This window comes from Parasteatoda tepidariorum, chromosome 2 (assembly GCF_043381705.1).
Source record: "Parasteatoda tepidariorum isolate YZ-2023 chromosome 2, CAS_Ptep_4.0, whole genome shotgun sequence".
Taxonomy (NCBI): Eukaryota; Metazoa; Arthropoda; class Arachnida; order Araneae; family Theridiidae; genus Parasteatoda; species Parasteatoda tepidariorum.
In genome coordinates this window covers 48,427,869-48,452,585 of record NC_092205.1, presented here as the reverse complement: position 1 = coordinate 48,452,585, position 24,717 = coordinate 48,427,869, and the positions used below count along the sequence as shown (strand labels likewise).

Sequence of the window (24,717 nt, the reverse complement as noted above, 5' to 3'; positions counted from 1 at the left end):
GAATATTTAATTCTTAATGTAATGACTCAGTCTTTTTTTGTTGTTGTTGCAGTTATTGCTATTGATTTCCACATAGTTTTTAAAATCCGATATTTTTAATACAATATTATTTATTACAACAACCGAATCTCGAAATGAAACGCGCATTTAGCGACCCCTTTTTTGTAGTCTGATTCTCATTATTTTTTTAGATAGTTATCTGCTACGGATTTCATGATTTTTAATTATTATTTTTTTAAGTGTGATGATGATTTACAAAAAAGTTGAAAACTAAATAATAAATGCGTATTTCCACCTAACAGATGCGAGAATATCATCCATGTATTAGAATTAAAAAAAATAATACATATTCAATTTAAAAAATTGTATACAATTTTATTTGATTAAAATAGCTTTTTTTTATAAACGCAAAGTTTCTGTTACTTAAAATTAGTCACATGCATAGCTGTTATTATAAAAAGTATCTTGTAGAAAGATATTAGTGCTAGAGTGGTTTGTCGCAGAAATTCCAAAAAAAAAAATCTGGTTGGAATCTGCCAATTAATTCCAACCAGCATGACACCTATGTATAAACTTAATACGACTGCAAAGGGTAATAAATAGAGAATCTGTAACCATATAAATCTTCCATCTGTTCAGGTATGAGATTTTTCCGCTTTTTAGCGGATTTCCGCTTTTTCACTTTTATCTCTTTTATTTCAGCTTTTTTTTTATCAAAAATTCAGATTTTCTAAAAATTTCACTTTTTTTTATAAGTATTCCGCGTTTTTAGAAAATTTACCGATTTTCAAAGAGAAGCAGAAAATTCAAACTACACAGCTACCAATCCTTTCTCATTTTTACTTATTTTAGCTATTTTCTCCCCTTTTACACGCAGCAGATAAGATTTTCCGAATTTTTGCCCTCCAGATAGATCTGATTTTCGTAGTTGAACGACACTGCTTCTGACAAGCCTTTTAGAGGTCCCAAGCCTGGAATCTGCTAATATCTCGATTCTTATTCACACGATTTTAATATCAAAATGCTTCTCATATTTGCGTGTTGCGATTCTTATTCACGCGATTTGAGTATTGTATGTTGTGATTCTTATTTACGAGATTTAAAAATCCGATATTGTGATTCGTATTTACGCCTTTTTAAAAACCTACGTAGCGATTCGTATTCACCCAAGTTTAAAATTCAATGTCTTGATTTGCTCATGCGGTTTATAATATCAAACATTGATTTTCGTATTTATACGTGATTTTAAAATAAGGCATTGGGATTCGCATTCACGCATTCTAAAAATTATGCATTATAATTCTTATTTATGCAATCTGAAAATTACGCATCATGATTCGTATTTACGCGATCTAAAAATTTTGAATCATGATTTGTATTTACCCGTTTTAAAAATTCTATATCCCAGTTTGTATTTTCTCATTTTCAAAATCGTATATCTAGTTTCATATTCATGTGATTTCCAAATCCATAATTGTTACTCATATTCACGCAATTTTAAGATCAACTATCGCGATTCTTGTAAGAAGTAAATTTTTTTTTAAAAATTAGTTACTATAAAGGTGACTGTTTTACTAACGACGATTATTAGTATATGTAAGTGTTACAACATCAGGGAAACTGGAAGGGAATATATTCAAAACTTACATTCTGTGCTTGCAAAGAAGAAAAAATAGGATTTGTCACAAGATGATTAAAGATGAACTAACGACTAAATATAGCAAACATGTAATTTTTCAAACTGAAATAGCAATTTTTGTATGTTAAAGAGTTACTGTATATTTCTACTTCACTGTTATTGATATGTTTCAGAGGGCTCTAGTTAGATTAGACTATAATATGAACATAATGATTCGGTCCATTGTTAAAGTTTTTTTTTCAATATAATTTAAAAAGTAATATTACGGATATATTTGCTATAAATCACATAACAGTATTTATTAAAAGAAATGAAATATTAATGTATATTCTCAGTAGTTTTAATTTGCTAAACCAGGTAGTTTTTCAAGTAATAATTGTCTCTTATGTGAACTGAGGAAAAATGTAATTTCCAGCTTTATTTTTTCAATTAGTAATTTTTATTTTCCCTATATGTTAAGTATCAATGTAATCATTTATGTAATTATAGATTAGTACACAATTGTATGTCAACACATTATTTATTACCTTAAACTGTCTGGAACTTATTATTAAAGGGTTGCGCTTGCGTAAAATTTACTATCGTAAAAATTCAGCTTTTTTGCCTTTTGGCTAATCTCATCCCTGATCTGTTACATGGGACATAGAAGTAGAATCTGACTCCAAAGCACCTTTAACTGTATTGGTTCTTGAGTGACTCATATTTAAAATCAATTAATATTAGGTTTTCAATTATATACTTCCCTTAATAAATAGTATAAATTAATGTAAAATTTTTTTTTGTAGACTCAGGAAGTGGTAGCCTTCAACGTGCAGCTAGTAAAACAAGTGTTGCTAGTAACATGAGCAATACAAGTCAAGAGGCAGCTAATTCCTGATAATTGAGTATTTAATTAACTATAATAAAATCTTATTTATAGAATTTCTACTTATCCACAATTAACTTCCGTCACACAAATATATTTATCTTACAGTTGTTTGTTGTATATTTGTTGTATTTTCTCACTGATAATCAGATTTTTATATGTTATCAATTTAATTTTCTAATTTTATAACGGAACATTTTTACAATGATGGCTCTTTAGCATCTTATTGTTATAACTCAATTTCCAAGTTTTTTTTTGTTAGCATTTCAGCTAATCATAATTTAAACAGCTAAAATTAAATTATTTTACTAAAGCAAATCCTAATCTATATATTTTATAAATGTGTTTTTTCAGTTGTCTCTTTGAATTTTTAATTGAAAATAGTGATCAAATTCTGGTACAAAACTGTATATACATTTTTAGTCATTGTATAGATGTCAGATTTAGGTCATTAAAAACATCATTGGAGTAAATCATATTATTTATAAGGTTGTGTATTAATAAAATTGTTTCTTTTGTTGTTTAAGATATAATGTTTTGTACATATTTGTAAAAAAATGCATTTTCTTGTAAATATGTTGTTGTTTTGTGAGATGTCATTTATTTATTTCACCTGTATACCTTAGTTTGCATTTAAATTGGATGAAAATAGACATACAAATTAATTAGAATTGTATAGTTTTTAATCATTGACTGAATGCAGTAAATTTCAGAAATGTAATAGAAAATCAATAGAATAGAAAAATGATTTTAATTACATTTTTTAATAATAGCATTGATTTTAAAACTGTGCACAGGCAGAATTTTAAAGAGGCGAACTATTTCCTCTTACACTTTATTTAAAATAATTTCATAACTATACAATATATAGTGATGCATGCACGCTTTACATCAATTATTATTTATTTAAAATACATAGTTGGCACTTTGGTGCATGGACAAATTTTGTGAGAATATTTCTTCCTGATAGTTTCCCTATCTATTGATGTAAGGAAAATAACTTTGCTAAGCAGGGAAGCATGCAGTTCAAATTGTGACTTCTAAATGCAAGACTTTATAAAATAACATTGAATTTATTATTAAATAATAATTCATTTTTGTTAGATATTTTCTGTTAAGTTTTCAAAATTTTATCCTAAATTTTTTATTACCTACTTTCAGAACTTTATTTCAGATAATGTAGGGTAATAGATTGGCTATAATACCTATTATTGATGTTTATATGATTGGTTATTTTTTGTAAAATATCAAAAATGATCAGATGTTTATTTACTGTACTTTTTATATGAGAAAGAAAATATGTGTGTTCTAGAATAAGGCTTGAAAATTATTTATCACCAGTAAAACTGTATGTAAGACTTTTAAAAAAATAACCTTAAATTTTGAGAAAAAAATTCATTTTGAAATTGAATGAAAATGTACTTGGTTAATAAAAATGTATAAATTATTCATAGGTAACTTTTAAATTTAAATAAATTTATTGAAAGTCGTTCAATTAATTCCAAATCTCATGGACATTGAAATCATAGTTATCAATATCAAAATAGTGTGCAATTTTTATAAGCTTTGCTGTTTTTACTACAGGATTGAAAAGCTGTAAATTTTTACTCTTGAATAAAGGTTTCTGTTTGAATTGAAATTTTTTTTTTTTAGTTTCATTTAGTGTTGATTTATTTTATTTTTTCAAAATAAATATTGATTTACCACAAATTTTTTCACTGTACTTATGAATCTAATCCTGATATCTAATGAAATAAATTTCTTTTTCATGAACTTATTTTTAAAATACTCATACACTTGAAAAGTTGAACAAATAACTACAGTATTCTCTAATTTTATCTGTTTTAGTTTACATGTGACAATTATAATAATTATAAAATTAAGGCTACATAAAAAGTTTTATTGTTTATTATGTTATATTGTTATTGTAAACATATTGTTTTGATACAATCATCAGCCTCCTTTTAAAATTAAAAATCAAATAAAAATTGTTAAAGCTTTTTAGTAAAAAAAAAAATTTAAAAAATCAAGATTCTTGGAAAAAAGAATGACACAAAACTTCAAGGTCGAGCACCAGAAACCCGGATTGGCAAAATTTATGATTTTTAAAAAAATGGATTTATTGATTTAATATTATTTAAAAACAATAATATAGCTAAAATAATTTATATTTCTAACTAAAATGTTTAAAAAAATTGCAAGTTTTATTTTAATTACTGGATAAATAAAATCACAGTAATTATTGTTCAAGCTAAACATCCTAAAACCTTAAAGACAGGGAGACAATTTACATATCCAATCAAGAGTCAATTAGTTTAGATCAAAATGCATTAATAAAAAATATTGTTAGTTTCTTTGAGCAGAAGAATATAGAATAAGATAGAATAGCAATGAGAACTTTTTCTTCAATATTGTTTAACACTTAAAGTATTTAAATAAACTCAAAACTAAATGGATATAATTGAAGTATGTTTATTACTAGCAATAAACATATTTCAATTATATCCATTCTGTTTTAAGTTTTGTTTTTTATTTTGCTCTAAAGAAGCCAAGGTCAACCCTGGGTTATTGTGCCACTAATGATGATGAATATTACCAGCAATTATTTTAGATAAAGCAAATAAAAAATTATAATTTAACTAAACTCTTATCCACTTTCTCTAATTTTATTCATTTATTAGTCTAGTTTGAATAATAATTTACCCTTTCATTATTACTTTGGATAAAACATCTATTATATCAATGAAATCAGATTTCAAAAAGAATTACATACTAAAAAATATGTTTGTAAAAATATTTTCAATTTAATGATTTATTAAAAAAATTATATAAATTGGTTTAAATTGATAAATTTCTTTAAAAAAAATCAAAATTAATTTAAATCACGCCAACCCTGATTGAAACATGCTGCTTTTTTTTCTTTCTTTTTTTTAAAGCAATGAAGTAAATAAAAAAAATTAAGAATATTTTTTGCTTTAGCTTATTTGATTTCAAAACATCTGATGAATTCAGAAAAAGATACAGTTAGAAATTAAGAATACAAAACTTTAAGATACATACATTGCTTCAATTTGATTAAGTAAAAGTAAAATACATTTTCAACAAACATATTTAATATCATACATTTTCAAATATACAGCTAAATTTAATATATTTATAAAGTTTATTTACATAGCTAAAATTAAATCATCAACTTTTGCAGACAATTAATGTTTAGTAAATTAAATGTTTTCTTCCGAAAAAATGTACTTTCTTTTCAAATGCTGGAGATTTTATTGGAGTATTGTGCTCATAAAAGGGATTCATCGAATGCTGAAAATAAGAAATAGAAATTATTAAAGGAATTATATGCAAAGATTTTCCTAATGCTACAACTAAATACTAAAATTTTCCTTCTTATGCTGCAAATGAGTAGTAATTCATGAGTAGGGTAGATACATACAATTATAAATTTCCAACTGCTACAACTCAACAAAATATTTTCTTCTATTTTAATGCTACAGGTGAATAGAACATAATTAGCAAGGATATCATACGTGTAAATTAATTATTCATTTGTTATAGTTGAGTAAGGTAGATACTGATTATAAGATCCCTAGTAATATTATGCTACAGCTTGCACACAAATAATAATTATTAGTAATTCATAACATAGTTTCCAACTAAGGAGAATCAAAAACAGAGATATATTGGATATAGCACAATTTATCAGTATAAATGACAAACTTTGCAGTTACGGCTTATAAGGGAAATTTTGCCTTAGCTAAGGACGTTTTCTATTTATTGTGGATTAACCAAAAATGGCAATACAAAGTTCACTGAGCAAAATTAGAACACATAGCAATCTATTTTTATTTGAAAATGTTTTTATTAAAATATATCATATAATAAGGATATATTTTATTGCTTTCATCTGTAGAAGCTAAAAAAAAGGCTGATTTTGAAGACTATATACAAGCAAATTATGCCACTCACTAGACATAAGTCCAATCAAAGAATGAAACTAATTTAAGCAAATTAAGAAAATAACATTTAAAATAATAAGTCAAAATAGAAAAGCAGCTAAGACTAAATTTGTCTTATTTAATCAAGTTAGAAAGTCAGAAACACAAATCAAGCAAAAAAAGAATTTCTAAAAATATGTATGTAAGCAAAAAACAGCCTTTTTTTAACAATATATAATACAAGTGTTTTTATTTGAATTCTAATATTATTACATCTATTAAGGAATTGAAATATAATTTTATTATTTGTGTTATTAACAAAGCATCGAATAATTTTTGCTTTACTAGGAAAAAAAATTTAGGCATGTAATGAGTAAAGAATAGGATAACAGTAGTACTTTGGTCAAAATTAATCATGGTGCATAGCGTTTTTAAAAAGTGCTTAAAGGTGCTTATTTTCCGACTTTCGTTTTTTTAAAGCCCTTAAAGGTGCTTTTTTCATAGGGTATTTTTAAAAAGTGCTTAGATTTTTTTTCTTTACCATGTCGATTTTCGCCACGTATTAAACAAGAGCATGCTTTTCACATTGTTCTATTCAGCATTTTCACAAGTCATTCAATCGAAATCTATTTCGGCGTACCGTCGGTCCATAGCGTATGAAAGCGCCAATCATTTTACGTGTTTGATGAAATCCTATGCGTCTACTGAGCTGGGGGGTTTGGTGAGATTCTAGCACTCTCATGTGCAACTCTGCTGCATTTTGCAAGATATTCTCAATCTCAGGCTTCATTTTCCACCGTCTAGGATCGAGCCGAAAAACCTCATTTTTTTATAATGGCTAATATAATCAAGAAAAGAGTTCTTAGTCAGAAACTGGTTAGTTTATCACGATCATGTAAAGTCTTGGAAAATTATTTTGCATTTTGTCAATGTATATAGTGCATAATATTTTTGAGAGCTTGAAAAGTACTTAAAAGGTGCTTATTTTTTGTTGAAAGATTTGGCTATGCACCCTGCTAATAATTCTAAAAAGAAATTGACAATTGAATTGGCTTTTTCCAAGAAAATAGGTTTAAAAATCAAGAGCATTAATTATCCCTATTAATTTCCAACAATTAAATTCCACAAAAAACTGGTTAAATTTAGATTTGTTACATGCAGTACTGGATGTTATAATTCTGTTTTTGGAAAAAGATTTTTTAAATATTTAAACATCATTTTAAACAAAATTATTTCTAATGATAAACATTTCTTACATTTTGACATTACGATTTTTAAAATTTATTTACGAGTATACCACTCAATAATTGAAGGAATATTTGTTTAAAAATTTTTGATAAATATTTGAGTAATGAAAACATTATTAGGGAAGATTGGATTATTTATATAATGTAAACATTTCTGAAAATTATCTATTTAATGGTATTTGATTTTACAGACAAATTCAAAGTTCAAATTCAATGGGAAATTGTTATTCAAGTGCATTTGCTAATATTTCCTTACATTTTTATGAACATAAATTTTTAGAATATAATTTATTAACAGGGTTTATACTTATTGATGATTTAATTATTTTTGATTGTAATGATTTTGATTTAATAAAGATATTTATCCTAAAGAACTTAATTTAATAAACACTAATTCAGATGATAAAGGGGCTAATTTTTTAGATCTTGATATTAAATTTCATAACAAAAAATTTTAATTGGATTATGCGATAAAAGAAGAGATTTTAAGTTCAATGTTATTAGTTTAATATTTTAAAATTTTTAAGAATATTTTGTCTGGTCAAATTATTAGGTTTAAATTTATTTGTAAAAATAAAAAAAAATTCTTTCAGCAATTGGGAATCTCAAAATTATTTTAGAAAATAATACTTTTCTTTTTAATTACTGTTAATTATAATTTTTTAAAACAATGTATTTTAAAGGCCTTCAACTAATTTGGCCGTTATTGTTATTGAAGCCGGCATAAATAGGCCTATAATTTGTGCTTCTAACTTTCTAAATTGTTTAGACATAAGTCATAATATTGTATTAGTTGTTGTACCAGATATTTGAATAGATGAACCCTACCGATTTTTTCCCTTTCTTTTTAAATAAGATTAGGCAAAAGTTTTAAAAGAAAAGAAATGTTAAATGTTTAAAATGATTGGTCATTCAGAAAAAAAATTGAAATTTTTTTGGGAGTGTAGGAAGTTTCCTCACAATTCGGAAGTCTTTCGATTTTTTTTTTTTTTTGAGAGAGAGAGAGTTGGCAGATTTGTCATATATTATTGTTGAGTAGAGCAGCACTTTACTTTAGAGAAAACCAAACAAAAAAAGGCTGCTTGCCTTTATCGATTTTCATTTTCTAAAAATTAAAATTCTGTTTTAAAATTCTACAAAAATTAAAATTTTTCCAGGCAAATTAGGTTATTATAAAAATTATAATTTTTACAAAACAAGATTAAGATTCTATGTATAAAATAGCAAAATATTTAAGTTGAAGTTTGAGAAGTATAATGAAGCATATAATTTTAGAGATTTTGCTATTTTTATTCAGTTTAAACTAAGCAGGTTTAAATAGCTAAAATTAATTTTTAATTATGACTTTATCTTGGATGAACTATAAATATCCGCACACATAAATTAAACACAAACACACACATCTATATATATACAGCGGAACCCTGATTTTACGTTTTTCCTCGAACTAGCGTTAGAAAATATAAGAACATTTTTCAAAAATTGTCACTTACGAGATGATCTACTAGAAATTATGTGTAATATTTATATTCTTTTTGTTTTTAGATACAGTTTTAAAAATATCAATGCTCACCGTTGCTTGCAAATTCAGTCAATGACTTACATTTGTAAATGTTTCAGAGTTTTTATGCTTTCAAACTCTTAATTAGTTGCGAGTATATCCTCCCATATTTCCGATTTGCTCATTTTTATCACTGTCATCTAGTGAGATCTCACATACAAAAAGGTATAATATAGAATAAAAAGACTGTCAAAAAAGCTAACAAACAGATAATAATATAGAATAAGAGGACTGTCAGAAAAGCTAATAACCAAGTCTTTTTATAAAAAAATAAAAAAAACAAAAAAAGAGTTTGTGAGCTTTGTAGAATAAAATGTAAGAATAAAAAGAAAATGTAAGAATAAAAAGGAAGTGTTTTTAAGGGATGGTGCTTATACTTTTACAAGAAGGGTGCATTTATTGGGATCAAATGGCAAGCAGGGGGGACCACCCTTTAAAAAACGTTAAGGATGAACACTGAGTATTGTTATAAGCAATTTTCACAAATCAGCAGAAAATGACATAGAAAGTGTGATAACGTATGAAATGGACAATGTAAAACCGGGGTTTAACTGTATATATATATATATTGCTATTTTTTTTTCTTTTCCTATTTTTATTTTCTTTCATTTGCATAAAACTCTCATATGATTAGTTTACATTTTTATTGACATTAGTAACATATATTATAGTAAACTACATCTTACTATAATATATATTACCACCATAAGAAAGAAAAAAGAAATTCGAATGTATCAAAAAAAAATTTACACACTTTTATATAGATCTCATAAAAACTTCACGAAAAAAACTCTTGATTGAATGAATCCAACAGAAAATGGCGTGGGAAGCAGGATAATGTTCGAAACGGACAATGTAAAACCGGGGTTTCACTGAATATATATACATTGCAATTTTTTTCTTTTCCTATTTTAAATTTTTTTTTTAATTTGCATAAAACTATCATATGATGTGTTTACATTTTTATTAACATTGGTAATATATTATAGTAAGATACACCTTACTATGATATATATTACTGTCATAAGAATGAAAAAAGAAATTTGAATCTATAAAATAAAAAAATTTACATACTTTTATATAGATCTCATAAACTTCATGAAAAAAATTCTTGATTCCATCTTCGTTCTTCTGGTCATGAAGCATAATAAATCGCATTTCTGGAGAAAATTAAGTTAAATTTCTTAAAATAAAAAATTATAGCTTAACAATAAATTCAATTAAAAAAGAATTGAGAAGACAAATTTTGCAAAAATGCAATATCAATTGTAAAGTGATACAGTTTGTTAAACTATATTTTTTCATAGCTACAGTTTAATATCCATTCTCAATTTAAATTAAAGTTATTTAAGGGATTTAATTACCTACTAAAATAAACAAATATAATATTAATATAAAACATAAGATGATAATATCGGGTTCTTCGGAAAGTAATTTCGTTTTTCCAACAGAGGATTTAATTGTATTTTTTTGAACCCAACTTCACACTTAAGCCGCATTATCATTATATGTTTTGAGAACTGTTACAGCAAGGCTTGTGTGTGAAAAAGTTCCAATTATTCTACGCAGTAGTTTTTGGTTGGTGCCCTTTTAAATATGAAGAGCATTAAGCACATTTTTATCATATTTTACTTTTTTACTATAGAAAAGGTAAAAATGATGTTCACGCCAGAAAGAAATTAACCGATGTGTATGGAGAAGATGTGTCGACTGTACGCCAGTGCCAGAACTGGTTTGCCAAATTTCAATCCGGCAATTTTGATGTCGAAGATGCACCACGTTCTGGAAGGCCGGTTGAAGCTGATAAAGGCATTAATTGATGCAAATCGGCGAATAACAACACATGAGATCAGTGAGCGGTTAAATTTATCAAATTCAACTATTTATGACCACTTGAAAGGCCTAGGTTTAACCTCGAAGCTCGATATTCGGGTTCCCCATGTTCTCACGGAGAGAAATTTGTGTCGCTGCGTTGACGTCTGTGATTCGCTTCCCAAACGTCACGAAAATTATCCATTTTTGAAGAGGATCATTACTGGGGTTGAAAAATGGGTTGTCTATAACAATATCAAACGCAAGAGATCATGGAGCAAAAAAGATGAACCGGCTCAAAGCATTTCGAAAGCCAATATCCATCAAAAAAAGGTGATGCTGTCCGTTTGGTATAATTTTAAAGGAATTTTTTTAATTTTTTTTGTTTTTGAGCTTTTACCGGATAACACCACAATTAATTCAGAAGTCTACTGTCGTCAGCTGGATAAACTGAATGATGCACTTCAACAGAAAAGGTCTGAATTAATTAATAGATAATGCGAGACCTCATACAAGTTTGGTCACTCGCCAAAAGCTGTTACAGCTTGAATGGGATACACTGCCACACCGACCATATTCTCCAGATCTGGTGCCTTCGGATTATTATTTGTTCCGGTCATTGCAAAACTTTTTGGACTGTAAAATCTTTTCTTCAAATGAAGACGTCAAAAATTACCTGGATCAGTTTCTTGCCAGCAAAGACCAAAACTTTTATGAGCAAGGAATCATACTACTACCAGAAAAATAGCAAAAGGTGTTGGACCAAAATGGCCAATATATAATTAAATAAAATATTTATTCATTATATGAAAACTGTCTTTCATTTCCCCCCATAAGAAACGAAATTACTTTCCGAACAACCCAATAATAACAAGCACTAATACAAAATTTATTTGCAATAACGTTAGTTTTATAATAACAATTTATATTATTCAGTTATAACAAATAATAGTGTTTTATTTCGTGATCATAAAGGAAAAAGAATCTTCAAGATAGTAAATTAATTTTTATATCTTCAGAGATAGCACACAAAAATTTCATTACTTAATTTTACATTTATTTAAAGTTAGAAGAAATTAAAGGGATTATTATAAGCTCAATTACAGAATAAGATTAGTAGGCTACTACATATTTTTTAAGCATTTGTTAGTATACGTGTACATTGTAAGATGAGCGTGGGTAGGGGGGAAAGAGAAATCTCTGGACTATGTTAAAGCAACTAAAATACTACCAAAAAAAAAAAAGACTGCAATATCTTAAAAATAAAAATTATGATCAGACAATATAAATTTGCTACAATACATAACACAAAACGTTAGATTATGTACAAGATTTATTAATAATGTGGAAAAACTGGCAAAAGGAGTAAGAAGAAAATGGTTGAATGTGTGTACAAACATATCATTGCAATTTTATGCAAATTTTATTAATTAATAATTCTCTCATTTTCAGCAATTTAAAATAAATAAATAGTTATAAACTAAACTCAGTGGCGCGACAGCCCATAGAGGGCCATGGCCTACTGTGCCCATCTCAGTTTTCTTGACCTTGGGCTCTGAGGTGCAGGAGCAGATGTTCCGGTCAGGTGGTCAGCCGGACGCGGAACCCCCAGTGTTTAGTTCCCAAACATGCTTGGTACTCATTTATCGACCCGCTAAAGGGATGAAATGCTGAGCCAACCTTGCCCGGCCCGAGGATCGAACCAGGGACCTGTGGCACGACAGCGTGAAGAGCTATCGCTCACCCACCGGGCGTCAAACGAATAGTTATAGCAACAATAAATAAATACCAATCAGGGTCCTCAGTCAATTTCTGAAAGAAAATTTGCCAGACTTCCTAGATTTTTCAAGAGAATGGCAACAATTTTCTGAGGGACTATATTTTTGCTTAACAGCAATTTTTTTTTCATTTACATAGTTAGAAACTAACTGTATTTCACTCTATAAGTAAATATTTTACTAATTAATTTTTATTTTTTGTCTGTTTACTTAATCTGATTAAATGTAAAATAAATGTAACCACATTAGAATGAAATTATTGCAAGAAAAAATTGTAGCAGATTTCAGAAATATTTATTTTAAACCTTAATTAGTATATCAATTATACTATATATTATTTTTTTATTTTGGCCACTAAAACTAAGTCTCCTGATGATTTCAATTTCATCTTTAATTGTTAGATACTAACACTACTTCCATTTTTAAGAAAATACATGGAAATTGAAATATGTATTTTTCACTAGAATCACAATTGATGTAATCAAAAATTATAATAAATGCAACATACAGGGTGCATAGCCAAATCTTTGAATAAAAAATAAGCACTTTTTAAAAACTTTTCAAGCACTTTACAAAACTTTTCAAGCACTCAAAAAATTCATATTCAATCAATGATATTATTGAAAAACAAAAACTTTTTATAAACAGTTTTAGCATTAAAAAAAAAATCAAAAAGCAACGGGCGTAAATTGAAACAAACAGTACTTTCCCACATCACCGAGTGAATTCAACTTGACCCTGAACTCTGAACAAAAGTACCCTTACCCCCTACGTCAAAAAAAGCGTTAGAAGTAAAATAAAATAAACAAGAATAAAATTAAAATAAATTAAAAAGAAAAACATTTCGTAAGGATCTGATCTCTATCCAAATTGGAGCACTCGGGTTTCGGTTTCAGGTGTGCGCGCATGCGCAAATCATAACGTGGGTACGACACGAAGTCCGCATGAATGATTACGTAGCAAACTCCCCATTTTTCGTGAAATGCATGGGATCCACCAGATATCACTGAAGGGAGAAAAAAAATTTATTTGGAAAAAAAAGCACTTTTTAAAAATGCCAGCTGAAAAAAGCACTTTTAAAAACGAAATCCCCAAAAAAGCACCTTTAAGTACTTTTTACAAACGCTACGCACCCTGAACATAGCAAACATTAAATGTACTGAAAAAAAGAAAAAACAATTTTGATGTTATAAGACAAATTACTACAGACTACTTACTACTTGCAGTTACAAAAGCTGACACATTCCACTCATTAAACTTATCAACTGATTTCAGGTACATATTAGGTGTTGACATCATTTGTTCATCAATTAAATCCAAAGAAGCATGGGCAATAAATTGGCTTAGATGGCGATGATCTTCTTTCTAAGGAAGAAAAAAAAAAATATATATATATATATATATATATATATCAATGAAAAATACGCACTGATGCAAGTTTTTTTTAATATTCAGTGATGCCAAATTATTATATCTTAAACCATGAACCATCCCAAAGGTCAAAAAATGTCAGGTGCCTTATTTGAAGTATCATAATTGATGCCCAATATTTTAGTAATTTTAAACCTCTTCTTCTTAATACAACATTTAACCACGAAGTTCTGAATACAAATCTTTATGATTAATTCAAATAACATCACACTCGATACAGCCTTTTAGTTTTTAAAAAATTTTATGTACAGTAAATTTCTTTCAGGCTACGATTAGTCTTAATTTCCAAATGGCACCATCTATGACCCAGAATTGAACTTCTGTCACACCAATATGTTACACACCCACTTATAGGGTGGACCCATCCATACATCCACAGATATTAATTTTGACATGAGCCAGAGAACAGTCAATCTCCAATCCAGTACCCCTGGATGTATTGATTTGTTATGGGATTATGGAGGACTTTGGAACCAGACATAAATAAAGTGCACCAGTCACCACTTACTATAGGGGGAGTCTTCGGCTGGCTGGATTCGAATTCCCGTCCTCACAGTTGTTAGTCCAGCTCCCTGCCAACCGGGCTATCCCGGCCAAATGTTAGATATGTACCAAATGTGGATTTTAGTCTAATATTAAACCATACGAGACAAAATAAATGACCAAGCTAGAGCCTTGCATCTAACACAGGTTTTGACAAGCAGCTTTGTTTTATGCATATTTGACACAAAGAAACCCTGAAAGAAAACTTTGCAAGAATCAACTATACTGCTACAAAACTTGAACAAGGTTACATACTCCAGATAAGGACACCAACGTTGTAGAAATAATCGTTAAGATACTTCTAGTTTGTGGGACCATTATTTGTTGTATGAAGATACGATCATCTTCTTCCTCCCAAGAGGATTTTTAACTATAGACATGCATCCATAAATTTTTAAAAAATATTTCAATTGAGGCTCTTTAGTTTCAAACAACTGCAATTCAGTTTTAACTAGCACCAATTCTTGACATGCAGTATTAGTAACAAAAAAAAGAAGAGTGAGAAAATTATACAATTATTCAAAAATACGAAAATTGGTGTAATTAAGTCAGGGCCTGACCCATCCTGGAAATATTTGATTTCATCAATTTTATAGTTTAGTAGTTAAAAGTATTGTAAACGATCAATCAATCAGACCCTGATTGGTTACATAAAAAAAATTTCCAGTCAACTATATGGGAAAATTACACTTTAACTCCGGGGAGGAGACTGTCAGACAAAGTGTAACAGATACAGCATGAAAATATAATAAATTCTTTTTATAAAATAAACAAGTTTTTAAAAAAATCATGACAATTTAATAAAACATTTTTAGCTACATCCTAAGCTATATTTTAAAATAACTAAAATTTTCCAATTTTTATAGAAAAAATTTTTTACATTTCAACCTACTGATTATTAATCTGACGAAAAAAGGAAAAGATGGGATAAAAATTGACATAAATATTAGATGGCAATACCTACTTTAAAAGGTTTTCATACAATAGTCAATCAAGAAGACAACATAAATTTGAAAAAAATAATATAAATATAAAAGTTAGTTCCAGCAAAGTGCAGGTCAATATGATTTGCAATATAATTGCAGGTCAATATAATTATCTTTTTTAATATTTAAAGCACTCTTCCTATTTATTTGTTCTTATATCTTTAATAAATTTTATATTTATTTTGCTTATGTTTTAGATAAAATTTATTTTGCGTTTGATGGTTAGTATATTGTTTACGATTTATTATATTGCATAACTGCCAGCAAGATTTGATTAATTCTTAAACTATACCCCTATTACATGTTTAGAGCAATAAATGAACAGGAAGTCCCCTATTTAGGGGTCTGTCTAGGTTTTTCTGAAAGGTACCTATTTTGTGAAAATTTAGACATAATTTGTGAAAAATTAAAAAATTATATTCAAAAATCAATACAAAAACATGGTAAAAACATAGATTTATCGTTTCTTAAGGGATACAAAAATAAAATTTTAAAAAAAAGTATTTTATGAAATTTCCTAAAGTTGAATTTGTGAAACTACCGTTTTACCTAAAATTGAATTTGTGAAGGTACCTCTAAACAGTAGTAAATTCGGCCTGGGCAGACCCCTAGTATTAAAATGACCACTTATTGCATTCTTAAATTCATTCTTACTGTTGAAAATAAAATTTTTTTAAATAAATATTTTTTTAAAATTTAGTACCTTTTCTTTAAGCAGTTAAGTGAGGACTAGAAACAACAAATGACAGTTTAGACGAGGAAATTTAACATTAGTTTAATTAAATTTCATTGGCACAAGCAGGTTATTCGATATGCAATTCACAGTGGAGACGACTGTATATACACTAATAGAATGGGGATATTTCCGTATCTTGATTTGTTAAAATCACCAAATGGATTTTGGGGAGATTTCCATATCATCACTAAGTCTTGGAAACTTCCAGGCAGCGGCGAGGGAGAAACTAAAAATAAGACATCAAAGAAAGGGACCAACTCGAAAGGTTTAACTCAGAACCACCCCTAGGCAAACATCCTTTCTTCAACAAAAAAAAAAAAAAATTGGCAAGTTTATAATCTATTTGGCGATTGTATTTGGGAGGATATTTCCATATCCTTATCTGTTGCGCCAACTTCAATCGCCAAGAAGCCAAATAGATTTTAAATAAGCAAATTCTTTTTTTAAAAAAAATATGTAGATGTTTGCCCTGGGGTGGCTACGAGTTATACATTTCGAGTTAGTCCCTTTCTGTGATGTTTTTTTAAAAATTTTAGCTAGGAAGTTGCCAAGACTTGGCGATTATTCTGCCACAGATCAGGAGTAGTTGGCACGGCAAATCACGATACGGAATTATCCCCTGGATTTTAAACTTGTAAATTAAAAAAAAAAAAAACAGTTTGAGGTTTGCCCAAGGATGTTATATTGGATCTCTTCAGTAATAATTAATTTTTTTCCTTGGTTTCTCGCGGACCGCTGACCGGAAGTTGCTAAGGATCGGCAATTATTCAGCCGCAGTTCACGATATGGAAATCCTCCCAATATAAATACTAAATTATTTTTAAATGAAGGGATAAGGAGTGAAATGAGAGGCTTAGCATACTTTAGCATCAGTTCTTGAAGCAGGTGAAAACTCCATTTCAAATATTGGATTATCATAATAACCAACAATGACAAAATAATAATTTCCACCACCTGCAGACATTATCTCAAGAGTTCTACAATCAGAAGAAACTAAGTTTTGTAGTCAAATAAAATTTGATAAATGTATATTTAGCAGTAAAAATCTTTAGTCTCAGAGTGCAGGACTCCTCTTGGTATGGATATTTCAGAAGCAGTAAAGTAAATTATAAACAAAAAGGCAGAGTACTTTTAAATTTAGTATTGAGAATATTATAATATTTTTCTTTTATTTGTTGTTTACTAATGACTCTAAGTAAAGCGTTTTCCTCTGCTTAGTTCTGTTATATTGAAAAAATACAGCTGATGGGTTTTTTCGTTTGGAAATTGAGCAGTGAAAACTGAGCATTAGAAATTTATAATTGCGTATTTCTTTTTTAAAGATGGCAATATTTTGTAAATTGCTTAAGTTTAGTGAAAACTAGATGTTAGATGTAATTTGTAAATCCTATAAATGATATTTTTTTTTAATTTTTCTATTATTTTTTAGCTTTTTTATTTCCGAATTTCATCTACTCCAATCTGCTCAAGAATTTAAACCTTCCTTTCATCAAAATTCATTTGAAGTTGTTCTAGAGCTGAGATAAATATTTCATTATGTCCCAACAGCGGGATGTTATCGAACAGAAGCAAGGACATAATAAGATTCTCCGGATAAGAGGTGACAGCGAAACAAATTTGGATGATCTTTTCAACGCTGTTATGCATCCGAAAGGAAATCAAGCCCATCAAAGTAAACCGATGCGATCTCGTAATTTGCCCAAATCATTTTTTCAACAACCCGAGCGCGGATCGAAATCGGCGTCTCATAGTCGAGAATCTAGTACCGATAATACTTTTTCCAGTCCTCCACCCCAACAAGTACCACAAAGTAACAATAATAACAACAATAGAAGTGCAGCTAGTCCTGGTATTTCAAATAGCAATAATGCAGTCAGTCCTCCGCCAGCTCATCCAAATGGATTAGTTATAAATCATCCACGAGCACATTCATCACCAGCTTCGCTTCAACAAACTTATAATGCAGCTCAACATCAACATTTGCGTCAACAGAGTTATGATATCACCGACATTATACCAATGCCAGCTGGTTGGGAAATGGCCAGAACAGAAAATGGACAAAGATATTTCTTAAAGTAAGTTTGTTTAACATGTCAATTCATTACTTGAGTACTATTCTGCTATTTATGTATTAAAATGCAAAAAAATCTCTTATAATTTGTGACAACCGTTTATTTCCTGGCTTGTGATTTTTGTCAACAACACTTTTAGACACTAGAGAAGGAGCTTGTGTTATTTTTTTAATTTTCCTCTGCAGACTCTGTTTGTTATCTGCTCTTTAATTACCAGGGCTGCAAACAACCCGGGTTTTTTTCTAGAAAAACCCTACCCGGGTGAGTTTTATTGGGTTTTTCTTGTTTTAATGGAGTTTTTTTCAAAAAAGAAGGCAGGGATAAGTACCTTATTTTAAAAAAGCCTATTTTAATATTAATAATTAAGTTTAATTTTATAAATTGGCTTAACATATAGGTATTAATAATTAATGCAAATAAATTGACACGATTCTTCTGACATCACATTACAAAATGTTATATGTACTCACAAACATCACACATTAATTATTATTACATTAGACATTAACTTATTTTAACACAGAATTACTTTTTATTTATATTTTAATCTTAAAATATATCTGAGAAAAAAATTTTCTTTGCATAGAAAGCGAATCAAAGGCAATGCCTAATCAATAGCCATACAGTGAAGTCTAGCCAGTAAGGTCACTCTCCAGTCTCCAACATAGTTAGTTTTTTCACCATAGGTTAATTTTTTTTTTTAGGATAGACTATGTATATATTTCAATAGAATAGCTCTTTAATATGACATCGGATAAATAAGAAATCAATCTTAGAAAAACCCACGTCAATTTTTCAGTTAATTACTTAATAAATTATACAAATCTGTTAATTACTCAATAAAAATATAAATTTTGTTATTTTAAAATTGCGGATTTTAATAATAGCATTTATTGCCCACTCATTTAATTTATCATAATCATATTTTAAAGCCTTAACTCCTGCCTGTAACGAATATCCTATAATGAATATTAGACATAAAAAATAACAGTATTTTATAATTAGCCATCTCCTCTTCCTGAACTTTAATTTTTGGGGGGTATTTAAATCCTGATAGTTCCCATTTCAATAAATTCTCACTGATTCTTGATTTTGCAATAAATTAAAGTTATAGTGGCTCTAAATTTGTCCTATTTGTTGTTTAATTTCTCTCAGATCACTGCCTAGCTGTTGCAAGAACTAGGCCACTATTTTGATGCAGGATGCCATATTAATATTTGTCTAATACTCAGCTAGTTCAATGTTCTGAAAAAAAAAGCTGTTAAAATAAGAGGGGAAAAAAACTTAGTGGAAGTGTATAAGACCAATGAAGGACTTAACTATGTAACTATCACTAGCATTTTATGTTATTTGTGTTCTATATATAAAATAACTGCAAGTTAGAAGTTTTCTCATTCAGAGTGTTTCCTAATTTATTTTGGATTATGCTAAATTAGTCCTAATGTTTCTTCTATTGATGAAGAACTGTAGTTTATTTGATGTATTGTGTATTCAACAAATTTTATATATTTACCTGTAACTTGAAATAAAATTTTCTTAATTACTTTTAATTTCAAGAAATTATTCTTATTGAAATTGTTGAGAACTATTTTTAACAAGCACTTTTTGACTGATTTTGCATCTTATTTACTTCCGTCTTTTTTCCCCGAAATATGTTAACTTTTGTACATTAATAGTGTGCCCATTGTTGTCATTTTATTACTATTCTGTTTTGGGGGCTTTAGAAAAATTGCTCAATTGTTGATGCTAGTGACAACAAATTAATTTCTGTAATATGTGTACAGTAGGTATTGTGGTTTTAGGTTTTTACATCTCTTCCACTATAATAATTATTCACAGTATTAATATAATAATAAGCAGGCTATTTATCTTCTTTCCAGTTCATTACATTAAATAAAATAATAAAAAAACTATGAGTAAGAAATCTCGTTTAAAAAAAATTCTGCACACAGTGATTAACTATTATAACTAGTTTTGATCCTTTCATCACCACCTTATTTTGATGAAATTTGTTTAAAAATCAAGGGATGATTTTCTTAGAAAGCCAATAAAGCTAAAAGTAGGATAATATTGCCATGTGCATAAACACTTCTAAAATAATTGAAAAAAATACCTGATATTTAAGCGAGAAAAAAGTTTGTAGGAAGCAATTATCTGCAGAAACTTATCTATATTGTAATAAGAATAGTGACCAGATTTTATCTATTTGTTTAAATTGTGTGAATATGAATATCAATGCATGATTTTTCAATCCTGTGATTACAAACCTTTAGATTTAAAATCATGTATACATACTAATCTCGGTGTTTGATTTTAAAATCTCGTTAGTATGAATCTCAATGTATAGTTTTAAAATTTTATGAGTACAAATCTTGATATTTGATTTTAAAATTCAATGAATATTGATATTTGATTTTAACACCATGTGGAAACGAATTCTGGTGCATAATTTTAAAGTCACGTGAATATATAATAATGAAATTGGCCCTTGATCATGTGAATACAAAACGCAATGTTTAATATAAAATTTTGAAGATAGGAATCGCAATCCGAGATTTTACATCAAGTGAATATAATTTTAAATCGTGTTTTCATTGGTAAGAAAAATCGTAAAAATGAATATTTTTTTTCTCATTAATTTGAAAAAGATAAACTTACTTTGAAAAGGGAGATATTTCTTTCCTTTTAAGTAAAAGTTAAAAAAATTTCCACAATGGGAAAAAATGTTCCATGAACGGCGTTCACACATCCGTGTATATTACTCAGATCTGCTTAACTTAGTACTATGTCTAGTAATTCTTTTAAGCCAATCAATATTAGGTTGTTATAGTAGCCCTTTATAATGTATTATTATTAAAGTAACAAGAAACAATATTTTCCATGTTGTTCAATAATGTAATCTAACTTTTGCTTACAATATTTTTGCTATGTAATCTGTTTTAAATGAACATTTATACTATTGCCCCAAGACTTGAAAATATTTAACAAGCCTTGGGTCCATTGTTTAATTAAGATAATATCTCTACCATATTGTGTTACAAGCTTATGCTGTATATTATCTTTCAAAATGAGATTTTTATTTTTACAGCCATTTAACTAAAACTACTACATGGGAAGATCCTCGTAAAAACTTGAGCACTGGTTCTCTCTCAAGTTCATCAGGTGTCACCTCTTTAAGTCCAAGTACAAGTCCAGCTTCATCTCTTATCAATTTGCAGTTAGTAAATAATTTAGCTCAAGGTCCTTTGCCTGATGGTTGGGAACAAGCTACCACTCCGGATAATGAGATATACTATATCAATCACAGAACCCAAACCACCAGCTGGTACGATCCTAGATTGCGTAAGTGTATTTTTTTTCTTCATTGTTTTCAATACTATTTTAAATCTTATAAAAAAAAAGTTCTGCTTATTTCTTATAATGGATCACTTGACTTTTCTTATTAGTTTTCATATGGTTATTAATAAAATTTTCTAATATATATATTTTTTATATTCTGAACTTTATAAAAGAAAAGTATTAATTTGATTGTACAACAAGCCGCTGGTTGCTATTCGCATTACTGCTCCAAACAGTGTATTCATTACAGAAAAAAAATGAGAGAGATTTTCTCACCCTTTCTCAAAAACAGGGTGAGATTTCAAGAAGTTAAGTGAGATTTCTAAAAATTTAAAAAACGCGAATAGACTTGGAAAAAAAATTATTTCTTTAATTTTCATTTTTCGCATCTTCTAATTGAATATTTTTGCTCCATCATCATCTGAAAAATGTTCAATATCTACTTTTTCATCGGCTATTATATTTATTTGGCTGAAAAATATCCGTATTTGTTTCGTTTTGACCGTTTCTGTCGACATTTGTTTCATTTTCATTTGTCAGTTACAGAGTAGAAGATGTCCCCTTAACAAGGTATTTGTCCATCTTACATTCATGCACAAAAAATGTAAACGTCTTACATGAAGAAACCTTACCTACGGTGAACACGTGGTTGCAGAGAAAGGGATTCTGTTATTTGGGGGTGGTGTTCTGCTGTTCACACCGGTTTTTGAGCAATACTGATAAATAGGGAAGTTAGATAATGAATGAATAGGGAAGCTAGATAATGAATTAATGAAAGATCAAGGAAGGAAAGTGAAACGGATTTTATTCAAAATGGCAAAAGACGAAATTTTTTCCAAAATTCGTGCATTTGAAATTGATTAATAGAGTGCGCGAACTTCTCGCATTAATAATTTTTTATTGCGAGAAAAGAAGCAAATATGTGAAATTCTTGCGTTCTCGCTTTGTTGTAAAAACACTGTCCAAAGTTATTCACAATTTTGGGTGTTGATAGAAGGTCATAGATATGAGAATTATACTTTAAATGTGTATAATGTTTGTAAATTCTCCAATTTATACACTAAATGTTTTTTAAAACTTACCATTATGGGATATTTGTAAAAAAATTTTAAAAATTTATATGTTTACAAGAAACTTGAGAAAAATTCATAGAGATTGTAATATAACAAAATTTTACTGATTTGGGAAAATATTCTTTTATTTTCCAGCAACCTGAAATTAAGAGCTTGTACTTAGCATGTTAAAGTGAACTATTTTTAAGATTTTAAATTTTAAAAAAATGTAGAGCGATTAATTTTAATTAATATTCTAATCAACAATTTAGTGTGTATCAAACCTTTTGCTCAATATAGGTTTTAAAATAGAATTTAATTTTGGGAAGCATTAATCTCCTTCTATATTAACTGGAAGTAAAATGTATGCTTAAATCTTTTCAGCTCCCCAGTTGCAGAATACACCTGTTGTGCCAATCTTAGGTTATGGAGCTCATAGTCAAAGTGTCTTAGGGCTATCATCTCAACAATCTCAGGTAATTGCAGTTCAAACATTTTAATGTTACATTGATGTATTTTTAAGCATGTAGATTAGGGGTGCACAACCTTTTTCAGTGAAGGGCCACATGCACAGCAGATTGACCAATGAAGGGCCGCATGCCAAAGTGTTTAGACCGACATATTGAAAGCAATTGTTGGTGTTGATTGTTATATAAACATCATTGTTTATATAACACTAAATTCTTCTTGTCGGTTAACCTTGTAATCTCTTTGCAGAAAATACAATACTTTAAAACGTTTAAAATTAGAAAATGCAAAACTGATTACTTAAGAAGGAAAACAGAATTCGAAAATCAGAATCAATTTATCGGAAAAAAATTAGATAAATTGAAATAATTAAAAAACTATGGAAAAATTGAAATTTTTTTATCACATTACAAAATACAAAAGTCCATTTAAATATAAATTTTAACTTTAATTTTTTTCTTCATAGAATTAAATTTCAAATAAATAAATATTCTAGTCATTAATATAAATTCAAGTTAAATACTTTGATTTAAAGAAAGTTTATAGGGTTAAAAATGATTGAAACTAAAACTAAACCCCTTAAGTGTAAAATAAGACTTAGCATTTATTAGGGAATGTACTTTATCTTACAGACATTTTTATTTTAAATTAATAATAAGAGGCTAAGAGAGGGAAGAAAAAGAAAGAAGAAAACACATTACTAAATTTTAAGGAACTATATTCCTTAATAATAAAAAACTATTAAGATACTTGTTTACAACTTTTAATGACGAATATATTTTTAACATGACACTTACTATTTACAATTAATACACAATCAATTAACAATCAATAAAATTTACATTACTTTTCGAAACTTATCTTGATTAAATTTTTTATACAGTTAAAATTTAATGATATCAGGGATGTGATTCTTCTGCGGATCCGCTGATTTCCGCTTTTTTCAGATTTTTCCAAATCTTCCGCTCTTTTTTCAAAAATTTCCGCGCGGAAAAAATTTTTATGCAGTAAATGATATTTTGTTGAAAATTTTTTTCTTCTTTTGTTGAAAATCAATTCCCATTCACGCAATTTAAAAATTCAATATCGCGATTTGTATTTAAGCGTTTTTAAAACCCAATATCGCGATTTGTATTTAAACGTTTTTAAAACCCAATATCGCGATTTGTATTTAAACGTTTTTAAAACCCAATATCGCGATTTGTATTTAAACGTTTTTAAAACCCAATATCGCGATTTGTATT

General features: G+C 28.2%; 3 protein-coding genes across 6 annotated transcripts in view; 2 read left to right on the top strand and 1 right to left on the bottom strand.

The window, feature by feature from the left end:
- Positions 1-4,143, top strand: part of LOC107454627 (guanine nucleotide exchange factor DBS) — a 116,455-nt gene extending 112,312 nt beyond the window's left edge. For all 4 annotated transcript variants that reach the window (XM_016071876.4, XM_016071888.3, XM_016071882.4 and 1 more), the window contains one exon: positions 2,425-4,143. In XM_016071876.4, coding sequence (XP_015927362.1) covers positions 2,425-2,516 — 92 coding nt within the window. In that variant the 3' untranslated portion in view covers positions 2,517-4,143. The remainder of the gene's footprint in view (positions 1-2,424) is intronic.
- Positions 4,144-5,595: 1,452 nt separating this feature from the next.
- Positions 5,596-17,763, bottom strand: LOC107454660 (TRAPP subunit 20). The gene is made up of 4 exons (XM_016071933.3): positions 17,405-17,763; positions 14,064-14,211; positions 10,331-10,416; positions 5,596-5,816 (listed from the first exon to the last, which is right to left on the bottom strand). Exons 1-4 carry the CDS (start codon positions 17,504-17,506, stop codon positions 5,718-5,720), a joined length of 435 nt encoding a protein of 144 aa, XP_015927419.1. The 5' UTR covers positions 17,507-17,763; the 3' UTR covers positions 5,596-5,717.
- A 106-nt stretch (positions 17,764-17,869) lies between these two features.
- The window catches only part of LOC107437904 (transcriptional coactivator YAP1), a 22,013-nt gene continuing 15,165 nt past the window's right edge, over positions 17,870-24,717 (top strand). The window contains exons 1-3 of the mRNA XM_021147804.3: positions 17,870-18,617; positions 21,703-21,956; positions 23,390-23,481. Of these exons, the coding sequence (XP_021003463.1) occupies positions 18,079-18,617; positions 21,703-21,956; positions 23,390-23,481 (885 nt within the window). The 5' untranslated portion in view covers positions 17,870-18,078. The remainder of the gene's footprint in view (positions 18,618-21,702; positions 21,957-23,389; positions 23,482-24,717) is intronic.